The 13968-nt window shown below is 40.5% G+C and overlaps 1 protein-coding gene across 1 annotated transcript in view; it reads left to right on the top strand.

The window, feature by feature from the left end:
* Positions 1 to 8204: 8204 nt before the first annotated feature.
* Positions 8205 to 13968, top strand: part of LOC107657193 (long-chain-fatty-acid--CoA ligase 6-like) — a gene marked incomplete at its 5' end in the record, with an annotated part of 15747 nt that continues 9983 nt past the window's right edge. The window contains 8 exons of the mRNA XM_016445218.1: positions 8205 to 8291; positions 9603 to 9717; positions 10238 to 10302; positions 11028 to 11129; positions 11213 to 11312; positions 11628 to 11806; positions 12323 to 12355; positions 12947 to 12998. Coding sequence (XP_016300704.1) covers positions 8205 to 8291; positions 9603 to 9717; positions 10238 to 10302; positions 11028 to 11129; positions 11213 to 11312; positions 11628 to 11806; positions 12323 to 12355; positions 12947 to 12998 — 733 coding nt within the window. The remainder of the gene's footprint in view (positions 8292 to 9602; positions 9718 to 10237; positions 10303 to 11027; positions 11130 to 11212; positions 11313 to 11627; positions 11807 to 12322; positions 12356 to 12946; positions 12999 to 13968) is intronic.

Genomic DNA, 13968 nt, shown 5'->3' with positions numbered 1-13968 from the left:
ACACACACACACACACACACACACACACACACACACACACACACACACACACACACACACTCACTGATCATCTGAGAGACTCTACTGGTGTCTGATTCCACACGTCATGTCGCCTTTTTTCACTAAACGTCTCATCAGCTTTCACACATTATTGTGTTTATAGATCTCCACTGTATTATGACCTGCTGTCATTATAAAGTAAAACATAGCAAAAGGAACGCTCGAGGAATTCGTCCCAGAAGAAGGCCTGAACTGGAACTGCACTAGTTTATGAAGCATTATTAGTTGCACATGATGGACTGGCGTTCCTCATCAACCCGTGTGAAACCACAGCGTTTACTCTGTCAGGAGGCTGTGTGAAGCAGAGAGAGCGGCTTGAGTAAATCTCCGCTGGCCATCTGCTCGGACAGCTCGGTGACATCGGATTGAGAGGCAAATCCACGCAGCTGCGTCACTGTCCAGCCTGCCCTGCCCTTCCCTGCAACATATCTCCACGCCTCCCAGATCCCTCTGATTTTAGACAACAAGGGAGGAAAAAGTGTCTCAGCACTATTATGTGATGCATCCCAACATTCATGAAATACACGACCGGAGACTTTGACGTTCGAACGCGTCACGTGATCCGCTCTGGAGGGATGTGCAGGAGAGCGATTCAAGGTTAAACCGAGGAGGAGGAGCATGAGTGTCACGTGATGCGCTATTCCTCTGGTAATTGGTGAATGGCTGTGAAGATAGACTGAGCGTCATAAGATAACACTTCATCCCCCCAAAAAACAAACAAACAAACTCAGATGTAAATCATAATCTCATATTATTGCGTTTCTGGTAGCTACAAAAATAGTCTTAACCATAAAAGCCTGGTTTTATAAGTCGCTATGTTCACACATGACGTTAGGAATCATCCAGCAGCATCCCCAGCCCTCATAGGTGCCTCCTCCTCCTCCTCCTCCTCCTCCTCATCATCATCATCATCACGGCGAGGGAGGAGACAGGAGGAGAGCCACAGCAGACCTGCCGTTCATCCGCTCTTCCTCCGAGCCGGTGCAGCAGCAGCATCTCCCCCGTCACCTCTGCGTCTCAGCTCGGCTCCATGCAGGACAGATGAGCGCTGCGACATCTCTCTCTCTCTCCTGACTGAGACATGCTCGCCTTCGCTTTAGTCGCTGGCTCTGTCTGGGTTGTACTAGGTGAGTGCTCCTCATGCTCGTTCTGCAGCGGAATATCATTCGGTCCGATGACGAAACACAGGCTGGAAGAGTCGGACATTATGAGATGCTCGTTAATAAAAATCATTTGCGGGTCTCGACGCTTTCAGGACCTCGGCAGCATGACTTCTCTGTCCCGTCTTAAATACCACTCGTAGAAACGCGGTTCTGTTAACACTCGCCGCTGATTTAATGTTCGCGAGCGTTTTCGTGTCGAGAAGGCGCGAGAGTTGCTGACGGTGATGTTTTTGCGTTATGCGGCACACGGCTGAAGATCTCATGCGTCGCGTTACTGCGTGTGAATGACTTTCTGTGCGCGCGAGTGATGTGGGGCAGTGACTCGGGACACTTAGAGTCCTATATATGGGTATGTTGGTGCACGGGCCGCATTTTATGGGACGTGGTTTAAAACGGCTGGTTTGCCGGTGCCCTGCTTCATTGTATTACGCAGAGGCCGGTGACGTCACGACGAGCGCCGCACCTGATTGGCGGAGCTGTCCAGCGACGGGTTCTGAAACGTCACCGCGCCCGGCCGAGTGGATAGCGCACTGCTTAGGGCACTACACCGCTCACTTTAGAGTTTCTGCAGCCTGTGCTCTGTCCACCCTAAACATGTTTCTGCATTTAGCAGACGCTTTTATTAAAGGTTTCAGTGTATGCAGAATCCAGTGACATGCTCTACCATTTCAGCTTACAATAATTTCTCCCTTTTATGAGTTTCAGTTCAAAGTGGTCAATACGTTGCACCTTTAGATTTTACTTAGAACTCCAGGCAGCAATGAAACGTGTTTGGTTTTAAAGGGAAGATGTTCCTTACAGTGTAACCTTCACCTCATGCATTTTTCATACCTGTGTGCTATCGAGCAGCGCATGGACACCCAAAGCTCACCGTGTCCAACGCCAGCCGCTCAGATGCCATGTGCTGTGTGTGAATTATGCATCGAGTCCGGTTGGACCCAATCTTTCACCCCGTCCTCTATAATTAAAGATTTAGGCTTACTATATGACACACTGCAGTAACCTGAAGTTGCTGCCATTAAAGGAATAATTTGTCCAAAAATGAGAATTTACTGTCCCTCAAGTCGTTCCAAAGTTTCTTCATTCTGCTGAACACAAAAGAAGATATGTTGAAGAATGTTGGTAACCAAACAGTTGCTGGTAGCCATTGACTGCCATAGTATGGAAGAAATGCTATGAAAGTCAATGGCTACCAGCAACTGTTTGGTTACATTCTTCAACATATTTTTGACTTGAATGAAACCAGTTCATTTAGATGTTACCATTTTCAGTGCAGGTTTGATAGCCAGCTTCGCATTGACTTTAATTAGTGTACAGGACAAGCAAGCTTGCAAAATCTCAATCCTTATTAGATCAGTAAGCATACTGAAAGAAATGAAAAGCGATATCCAGTATTATAGATTTATCTTGAATCACAAGACGACCGAAAGCAGCTCAGTTTGTTGCTCAATCGTCTCCAGCACTTCTGCTTTACAGCAGGGCACAGAAAGCTGGCCATTTATAGGAACGTTAGAGAAACACGGAGATCCTCTTTTGGCAGCAGTCATGTGTGTCTACATGTCGGACGGTTTAACCACAGCCCATCTCGCGGGGTTTTGCGGCGTGCTGAATGGAGAAGATTGATTTTTATGATTGTGTGGACAAATGAAATGTCGCTTAGTGAGCAGAGTAAAAGTGCTGAGTAAATAGGGCGTCTTGTGCAGCACATGCCAGCTGGGTTAGTTGGTTAGGTCATGTGTGAGGCTGGAAGCGCTAGTCGTTTGGATTACTCTCACGCTGGTAATGATGTGCACTTCTGGCTTTATTCAAGTAGAAAGATACTAGAAAATGTGGTTTAATATGAATGAATCAGCCTGAGGTTACATTGAGAACAATCAAGGCAACAACTGCATTTGTTGCCCTATAGAGCTGTTTCTGCCTGATTTAACCAATCCATTGAATTTTGTTTGTGTAATGAGTGTGTTTATGTTGATTCAGGGATGTAGATGTTCTTTGGTACAGATGTGCCTGTGCTGAATGTGCATGGCAGAGTGTGCTTGATTTTTAATGTGTTATGTGTCTCTCAGCCGGTGTGTCTGTGAGCTGTAAGCTAAGACTGTGTATCATGTAGTCAAGGGTAGACGGAGAGCAGTGGATTATGGGATGGAGGGAGGGGTTGAGCGGAGCCGCATCTGCTGAGGGTGGTGTGATACGGTGGCTGCGAGGTTCAGCGTTTTGATAAAAACAGCCTGACTAACAGCACACCGCGAGCGGCTCGCCAGTGCATTATTCACACTGGAGTGTGTGACACTGCGCTGCTTCTCTCATATGAACGATCAACGATTCGCAACTGGTTCTGCTTCAGTTTTTCAACACAAACTGAAAAATGTGAAGGAAATAAAAATGCCCTTAAATCCAGTATCTGCAGTGCATTAATATTAACAGCTCAAACCCATCAGTGTACACAAGTGTGGTGTGAGTGAGTGGGAGTGGGAGTGTGAGTGTGTGTGTGTGTGTGTGTGTGAGTGAGTGAGAGGGAGTGTGTGTGTGTGTGTTTCTCTTGCTTTTTGCAGACTGTTTAAAGTGGCGACCTGTTTCTAACCCATAAAAATAACTTTTATTGGTATAAATTATTGCATTTCGGTTGATTGAGTGATGTAATTCATATTTTTCACTTGAATAATACTAGCTCCTTTAGATGTTACTATTTTAGGTTCATATTTCTGTAAGCGTACATTTATGTCTCATTAGTTAACCTAAACTAGTAGTGAGCAATATATTTTTACAGTATTTGTTCATAGTATTTGTTAATGTTAGTTAATAAAATTTAATTATGAAGTGTTTTTTCATGTTACAGTTCACATTAAAATGGTATTAGTAAATGGTGTAGTTAATATTAACTGAGATTCATAAATGCTGTAGAAGTATTGTAACTAATGAAACCTTATTGTAAAGTGTTGCCTAATTATTAATTGCACAATTACACTGTGTTCAGTGCAAATCATGTTTATCCTCACACTGAAAAGAACGGGAACATCTAAATTAACTGCTTATTATTTAACTTCACTGAAATCCTAAATGCATTCATTTATACCAAAACAAGAAATAATATAAATAATGGGTTAATTCAGGAAGAAATTGCTCTTTAAGGAAACAATTTTTACAGTACATTAAAAAGGTCAAATCTAAATGAACTGCTTTTATTCAAGTCAAAAATATTATTTAACATCACTGATTACCAACTGATCTCATTTTTTTATGGGTTAAATCAGGTAGAAATAGTTCTTTAAGGCAACAGTGCAGGAGAGGAAATGTCTTCAGGAAGTCAGCACATGTGAGGAGGGAAAGATGGACAGACTTTAAATAGCCAGTGGAAAGCAAGGGTTACTCCCGTCCATCTGTTTTCTGGACTAATAGGCCGTAATCTCCAGTGACAGTGCAAGCTAATTGCTAGTGATGTCTTTGTGGGGCGGGGTGTGGAGGCGGAGCCTTTCTCTCCTGATCCCGCCCTCAAGATGGACAGCAGCCAATCATCACTGCTCACAAGCTGTATGAGGCTCTGAATGTCCATTTGTGGAACATACATGAAGAAGCTCATCTAAAGACTAGAGCTCAGAAACTATGCATGTGACGGTACTTCAACAAATTCATGAAATAATCCAGTTTTATCAAGCAGAGGGAGACACGTGCACTTGAATACACTGATCTGAGTGCTATCAAACTACAACACTGTAGATTCTTGAAACGATTCGATCAATCAGTCTGTTTATTATTATTCAGCTCGGCCTGCTTGTTCCAGCTGATTGTGGGATTAATTATCCAGTGTCAAGCGTTTAATAGTAGTTTGCTCTCAGTGTCATTGCTTTGCTAATGTGTCTCTCTCACACTGGACTTAAAAACACTCTCATTTATTACAGCCAAATTGATTTTTTCTCAGATTTTATTTATGGTTTGGTTCACATTTTATTAAACAAAAAATACATCTTTTCCAAAAGATAAAATACATTCATGCAAAATAAAAGGATGACCATATCATACTTAATCAATGTAGACTTTAGACATAAGCCAAAATGTTACGATGAAAGTCAATATAATTTTTTTTTGGCTTTTCACAACTTAATTTCACCATAAGCAAAAGCTAAATGAGCTATAAAATGAAAGTAGAATTTTGACTGAAGATAAAACTGCATGAGAAACACTAGTGTTACGTTAAATAATGCTAAACAGATCATCGTCATATATTTTCAAATGCGGTCTTTGAATATGCACGAATTATTGATCTGTTGAGGGAAAAGTGAAATGCTTGGTCAGAATAAGAATATATTATCTTGAATATCCTGCAGACGATCTATATTTAGTGCTGATAATCCCTTGATAATCTACAGCGTATAAATGAACGCTTGTGCATTAGGAGAGTGTCTGGAAGTTGATGCATGTGCTTGCATCAGATAATGTCTGCGTTCACTCAGTCTAGATGATCGGAGCGCGTCTGAAGAAGCGTGATGATCCAGAGGTCTTCAGGACGGTATAATAGTGTGCATGGAGACATGAAACCCTTCTGCCTCTGTAGGCTGTTTGTGAATAGATGTGCAGTCTGCCAACATAACTACAGTATTACAGTGCTTATGTGCAGTTATTTATGAGTGCATTTAAAGTACATAGAGTAAATTAAATCACCGTCATGCAGTCTGGATAGGACAGAAGCTTCAAATAAATAGACTTTAAAAGGCTCCACAAACAGTCAACACTTTCTATAGAAACATCAGCAGTTCTCTTGCCAGAAACAACCATAAGAGCCATATGTATTATTGACAAAGTATAAGCGTTACTGATAACACTTTAGTTTAGGGATCAATTCTCACTATTATGCCTGCATATTACTAGCATATTGGCTGTTTATTAGTACTTATAAAGCATATATTAATGCATGACCATTTTCTAAGATCTCTGAACCCGACCCAATACCTCACAATATCACTATAAGCAGCAATGAGGAGTTTATTGAAGGAAACTCTTAGTGAATAGTGAATATGTGTTCCCTCAGCTAAAGTGCATTAGTCTTTTTCTCCTCTGATGTGTATAAACATCACTTAATATGGAGACGGCGTTTTATGTTTCTAAGCACTTTTAAAATGTGCACTTTACAATAAAGTAAAATTTACTTTAAATTACACTTTAAATCATTATGTTTTAATAATCTTTTGTCGTGCTTTAAAGAAGTACACATGATGTGTTGGCTAACATGCTAAAGCACATGTAAAGTTCTTGATTGTAGTTTAACTTCAGTGTGTTATTTAATATTAAAGTGAATACTTTTTAGTACTTCGTCATTACAAATGTATCAATATATTTAAATACATGACAAATAAGTTTCAGTAGGAATGATGTTAAAGTATATTTTAGATGTTAGTACATTCAGCAGCATTTTAAGCATTTTTTAAAGACAATAATAGAAATAATTATGAAATTACACATAAAGACGTGCTTAAGTTCTGCTTAAGCGGGTCAAAAGCACTCTTAAGTTCAACTAATCACATCTGAGATGAGTTTCAACTAAAATAGATTTTCATTAATTGTAAATAGAGCCCATCATGACTGAGTGCGTCGTATAAGGCGTCTGGACTGGGTTTCATTGCTTTAAAGAATCACGGTCTTCTAGATACTTCAGAAAATAATTTCATCCACTCCATTTATCAAAGAAAAGATCTCCGCTTATGTTTGAAAACTATCCGCTGTATGAAAAGCACATGTAGATGTCTGAATAAGTGTTCCTGTGATTTCTGAGAGAGTGAGTGTTTTTAGATTGAGCAGTGATTGATCCAATCAAACAGAGCTGAGCTGATAGAGTGCACTTTAAACCGCTCGTCTGAAGCGTCAGTGTGTGAGAGAATCAGACGCCGCTGCTCCTCCACGCTGGTGAGTTACTCTGATCATACTCTCAGAACAACGCCGCTCTGATGCACACATTTACAGCAGTGTTTATGTGATAGATACTGTATGATCAGAGATTGTGGACTCGCGGGTCACAGAGATGACAGCTAGAAATCCAATTCATGTTGAATTAATGTCAGACGTTTTTAGGAGTGTTTACAAATCAAGTCCAAAAAAGAAGCACAGAATCAGTGGAGCTCAGACTCGGTTTATCAGTGTTCAGCTGCACACAGGACACTGTTCAGAGATCAGCAGACACACAGATCTTCTGTACTGTAGGTGCAGCTGCTGTGATTGGGTCTGCATGAGTTCATCATGTTGAGATTGAAATGATTTCACTGGCCACCAGTGAAGCAGATTAAACTCTGGATAGATGGCACATAAAGCACGAGATATGGTCAGATTCAGCACGTCGTCGTGAGACTCTCGGAGAACAGGTCTTTAGAATTCATTTTTATGCTAAATTACACTGTAAGAAGTGGCAAATTGTTATCTTAAAGAGCTATTTTTTTTTTAAATGAACAAAAAGGAGTATTGTTGTTATAAATGAATGTATTTAATACTATTTTGGGCTTGAATAAAACCAGTTCATTTGGATGTTACCCTTCTTTCAGTTGTCACGCCCATGGACTGCCCCGTGTTCCTGTACACTGTCTTGTGTTTTGCTCCCCATGTGCTCCCCGTGACCCAGCTTCTCCTCGTGCTGATTGTGTTCTATCTGATTCAGCTGTGTCTCGTTTATTTCCTCGTTTAGTTCCTGGTACTTAAGCCCTGTGTTTTCCTGTGTCCTGCGTCCAGTGTTAAACATCAATCCCCGGTGCTACGTGTGTATTCCTTGTGGTTTATATAAATAAAGACTGTAATTATGGTGATTCTCCTACGTGCTCCTCGTTCCTCACGCCAACACAGTAGGCACTCGTGACATCAGTGTATAGGGTATATATAATTGTATATACACTATATATAATATGAGTCTTTTTTTGGGGCAGTAAGATTTAAATTTATTTATTCATTTTGTTCATTTATTTATACCAACAAAACTAATTATTGTGGGTTAATTACAATAAATTTTTCGCTGTGCTGGCCTACTGGATCTCCACTCGGCCGCGGCCCATCACGCCGCCCTGCGACCTCCGGCTGCAGTCACAGGAAGTGCAGGTAAACCTCGGATCAGGTGTTCAGCGCTGGCCAATCAAATGTGTGACGATAATCATGCTGCAGTCAAACAGACAAACCTCTGGTTCTCAAGCAGGGGCCCGGGACCTTATGAGGAGCCGCAAGGCTTTATATTGTTTAAAACAAGACAAAACAAGGTTTAAATACATTTGATTTCAGCTAGTTGCCAATGAAACATTTCACATTTGAATTTAGTTAAACCTGATGTACTAAAATAACTAAAAAACTAATAAAAATTTGTTTAAAAATGTAACTAAAAACAAAAACTGTAGCTAAAAACAAACTGAAAACAGAAATGAAAACTAATTCAATATATTAACTATAGTAATATCTAAAGGATACTAAAATAATACTGGTAAAAAAAATAATAAAACTAGAAAAGTTGTGTTAATTCATTGGTAATAAAAAGTGTAAACCATGTAGAACATTCAGTTACTGGGGTTATGAAATGTAATTATTTGAAATTATTTCTAATTATTTTAAATATTTTATTGATTTCTTTTGATATATTGCCTAGTTTCTGTAAATAAAAAAGTTTGAAAATGAGCAGCTTTGTCATTATGGCAGAAATATTATAAATATAATTTTTTTTGACAGTAAATAGCTTTGGAGTCATAAAGCTTGAGAAGCGCTGATCTAAAGGCTTCTGCTCACATGACTAATCATTAGTTATTAATCGTGATGAAGTGTTCATCACACATGTTCTTCCTTCACTAGTGTGCAAAAGCATTCCATGATGCACCTGATGAGCAGAGCTGATATAAACTCACACAGAAGAGAGTTTTCATGAGTGTCACATACGTATGCAGCTCCAACATTATGCTTTTATCACTTCAACGATAAATCATCAAACTAAATGTGAGTACATGTTTAGACTGGTTCACGCTGTCCTGATGATCTGTCTTTTGTCTGAGTCCTTTGTGTTCAACTCTGGCTCAGACCTGAGGTTTTTGCATAAGCAAAACATTCGTGGCAGCTGGCCTAAAAACAATAAGATCATCACCATATATATAATTCAATACTCTCTTTTCAAACGCGGTTCAGGAGAAGATAATGATAATATTTCCTGCACTGTAGTCCTCTTGAAAGCTCTCCACATGCAGACGGACGTTTGGTTTTAAACAATGGCATTATGGTCGAAGATAAAAGCTCTAAAGCGAGCACACAGTCCAGGAGAATGCAAAGACGAATGCAAATACAGATGCAAACAAGTACTACACAACCAGTCCAACAATGCATCTTTTATACGGTTAATGAAAAGGGATTTACAGAAGAGCGCCTCCTGTTTTCCAGATGGAGGATGGCGCTCGAAGGTCCATGATGGGCGACAGCTCCACGCTGCTCTCGTATTATCACGAGGACGCCAAGACCATGTACGAGGTGTTTCAGCGAGGTCTGCACATCACTGGTGAGCGTCGCCGAGCAGATCTGCACACGCATGCATGTACTGCCACATCAGTTATACTGGAGCAGGGCATATGCCACACGCGTGAACCCCGAGTCATGCAAATCATGTGATGACCAAACAGCATTTTGGGTAAACCTCACAGCGCAGGCCTCAGCAGCCGAATGTCCACATTTGGACACACCATTGACTTTATCTGAGTTATACGCAGAGGTGTGTTATAACATGTTTGGCATACATAAATATAGTGATTAATAATGAATAAAATTTCAATCACTTACAGCATAGAAAACAGTTGTTGTAATGATATTTTACAGTATAGTATTTTTGATCAAGTAAAAGCAGAAGAGACTTGTTTCAGAAACACTCAAATAATCGTAGTCATTCCAATCTTTTGGCTAGTAATTTAACTGAGATCCGTGTGAGAAGAGAATAAAGGCCGGATGAGATGTAGACGTGTTTGAGATGATCTTCAGAGTGGATGAGTGTGAAGATCTGACGTCTCTCTGGTGTTTCTGAGCAGGTGACGGACCCTTTTTAGGCTCCAGACTCCCCAATCAACCCTACAAATGGCTGTCTTACAGAGAGGTGAGTTTACAGCTGCTGCTCAATCCGATCACAAGTAGACGAGTGAGACACACTCCCGTTTACTGCTGCTGTTTCTCTTCTGAACACTTGCCTGATTTCTGGGAGGAGAGGGTCTTCTTCTCATCTTTTGTTCTAATATTGCGAAATAATCTCACGCAATTTATTCACGTGAAAGGAGACAACAGAAAACAATACGGAGAGCAGCGGCTCTGACAGCCTGTGTGTTTGACTGCTAGGAGAACATTGTACTTTGTACCAAACGTACGATTTCAGAAGGCAGAGTGTTGGGTAGGTTACTCTAAAAAAGTAATTCATTGCTAGCTACTAATCAGTGTAGTTCGATTACTGTACTAATTACTCTCTTTAATAAGTATTGCATGACTTACTACTAATTACTTTCTAAATCTCATACCAGCCTCGATCAGTTGAGCAACTCAAGGATAGACATGAACCTGCTCTTTTGATTCTTTAGAATAAATCATATAAATGGCATAAATGATTGACCAAAGCATTTAAAGTGATACATTATAACATTAGATGTTAAATCCACTGTTGTTTTTATATAGAATTGCTCTGAAGCCTATACAGAATTTAATGCAATTACATCAGAAGTAACTGTGAATAACTTACAAGGGAACAGTAATTAGATTACAGTAATGCATTGCTTGGTAAGGCACTACAGCGATGTGGATTGCTGCATGTCTCTGTGGTGGTGTCTCCTGCAGGTGTCCAGCAGAGCGGAGCACTTGGGCTCTGGATTGCTGTCTCAGGGATGTCAGCCCAGTCCAGATCAGTTCATCGGGGTGTTTGCTCAGAACAGGCCTGAGGTAAAACACCAGACACCAGAACATGAAGCTGCCAGAAGCAGTGAACAGAAACTCATGAGCTCCTCTGTGTTCTTGGTTTGCAGTGGATCATCTCTGAGCTGGCGTGCTACACGTACTCAATGGTGGTGGTGCCGCTGTACGACACTCTCGGACCCGACGCCATCCGCTATATTATTAACACAGGTGAGGCTCCACCGACACCACATCCATTCCTTTCCGAACTCTTCCAAATAAAGAATCCAAAAGGGATTTTCTTTGCAGCGATGCCGTAGAAAAACCATTTTTGGTTCAGCAAAGAAGATCAGTTCTTAATAGAACCACTGTTTTCTTTGTGTGAAGAACGTTTTAATAATCTAAAGAACCTTAAAGAACATTTAGTGGTTCCACGGATGTTGAAGGTTCTTCGTGGAACCATACAGATGTCAAAAATGGACCTTTATTTAGAAAAATGTACTAATGTTGCTGTCCCTCTTTGACGGTGCACATCTTGTTTTTCAGCTGAGATCTCCACAGTGATCTGTGATAAAGCACAGAAAGCCGCGGTGCTCCTGGAGAACGTTCAGCGAGGAGACACGCCGGGTCTGAAGATGATCATCCTCATGGATGCCTTTGACACTCAGCTGCTAGAAGAAGCTCAGAAGTGCAGCGTTCACATCCGGGCCCTCAGAGATGTGGAGGTGAGATGTGTTCACTGGACTGAAGAGAGCGTGCAAGAAATTCACCTAAAAATCACAGAAAATTAGAAGAAGCTCAGAAGTGCAGCGTTCACATCCGGGCCCTCAGAGATGTGGAGGTGAGATGTGTTCAGTTTCACTGGACTGAAGAGAGCGTGCAAGAAATTCACCTAAAAATCACAGAAAAGAAAGAAATGATGCTATAATGGTTGGTAAGAAATTAGCTGGTTCTCCCATAATGCATCTGACGTTGAGCAGAAGGAGTCCAGCAGATGTTTTCCTCAGTAGTTTATCTGACGATCGGTCTGAGATAGACAACATTCCTGAATGCAGTCTCATGGCAGCAGGCCTCGGCTTGTTCCTTAGGCTCTTTACATTAACGGCATTCACGCGTGAGCGACATGAACGCTAAACACGCTGCATAAGACATGAGAATGCAGAATTAATCATGTGGGCCTAGTGTATGGCTTGATTAACGTCTCAGGAAGTTGTTTGTTGATGTCTTGATGTTGTTTTTAGGCTCTGGGTCGAGAGCACTACAGGAAACCTGTGGTAAGTGTGCAACGAGTGTTTCACCAGCACTTTTTCATCACAGAACACACCGCGCTTGTCATAGCTGACATATGTTTGAGAGATGTGGGACTGCAAACATCCTATATAATGTGACTTATGTAAAACCATACGCTGTATAAAGGGGTAGCCTGCAATTTATACCTGATTTAACCCATAAAAAGTAGTTTTGTTTGTATAAATTAATGTCTTTCGGTTGAGTCAGTGAAGTTATTAAATAATGTTTTTGACTTGAATAAAACCAGTTTGAGTAGATGTTTAGTTTTTTCAGTGTAGTGTGTAAAAGCAGTAGTATTAAAAAGCATGCATTTTCACTGCCACTGTTATTTGTCGTGAATCTTGTGTCACGTGACTCATTGACTGCGCAGGATTGGTCAGCAGCTGTCCAGTGATCAGACTATAGTTTTTCTCAGGATAAATACAGAAATGTATATGTCAAGTTCCCTAAGCTGCTATAGTCAGTCTGTCAAGAGCTTTAGGACGTTCCCAACGTTAACAGACCAGAGAGACTCTCATCAGTGTTTAGACCTGTGCAGTTGACTGAGACTGACGTATGTTCATCTGTTCTTCTAGCCTCCCGGTCCAGATGATCTGTCCATCGTCTGCTTCACCAGCGGAACCACAGGTTAGCCCACACTGTCAAACCTGCAAATATTCCCCGAAAGAGCCCATTTAACCCAGATAAAGGAGTTTTGTTGGTGTAAATGAATGTTTTTAGGTTGATTCAGATGCTAAATGTTATTTCTGACTTGAATAAAACCTGTTAATTTAGATGTCGTTAGCATGTTTTCATGTTTTGAAGGTACAGTAACTTTAACCCAGTTCTGCATGTGATGCTAGAATATATATTTTGCTTTCAAAAAATAAAAAGGATATTTTTAGCTTTGTTTTCATATGAATGTTTGCGAGCAGGAACACATATCAGTGTTTTGTTGTGTTTGTACGCTGTCACAAATTTCCAACAACTTAAAATCTTGCTGCTTTAAATTTAAAGTATAATTGAATTGGATGAAAAGTCATTTCAAATCATTTTTAAAACCTTGTTCACTGTTTGTTTGGAATATGAGAGCAGAATCCTGAATTTCCCACAATGCAATGGGCCTGACTTGACTTTACATTTCCAGTGCAGTGAATGAACTTGAGATTTTAACATCTCCTCTTTGATTCATTATTTGATGAGACTCTCAGAAATCAAGAGATTTCTTTTAGACAAAATTGGATTAAAAATGCAATTTTTATTTTATAGTTTATGTGAGGTTCATGTAGTTAATAAATGGTAGTTAATAAATAGTTAGCTGGTATTTGATGGTCCAGTTAGCCCCTGCTGGTAGATGCTACGTATATATATATATATATAAAACCCTATATGCATACACACAATATCGGTCAAGTAAAACGGAATTTAGTACAAGTCAGAAATGAGCAGCTCCTTCAGCGGAGTGTGAAGTAAATCACCTGCTGTACACACACAAACACCACATGCACAGCTGGAAATGTGTGTGTGTGTGTGTGTGTGTGTGAGAGAGTGTGTGTGCGTGTGTGTGTGAGAGAGTGTGTGTGTGTGTGTGTGTGTGTGTGTGTGAGAGAGTGTGTGT

The sequence above is a fragment of the Sinocyclocheilus anshuiensis genome, unplaced genomic scaffold, assembly GCF_001515605.1.
Source record: "Sinocyclocheilus anshuiensis isolate Anshui unplaced genomic scaffold, SAMN03320099.WGS_v1.1 scaffold4098, whole genome shotgun sequence".
Taxonomy (NCBI): domain Eukaryota; kingdom Metazoa; phylum Chordata; class Actinopteri; order Cypriniformes; family Cyprinidae; genus Sinocyclocheilus; species Sinocyclocheilus anshuiensis.
This window is presented reverse-complemented; position numbering and strand designations above follow the sequence as displayed.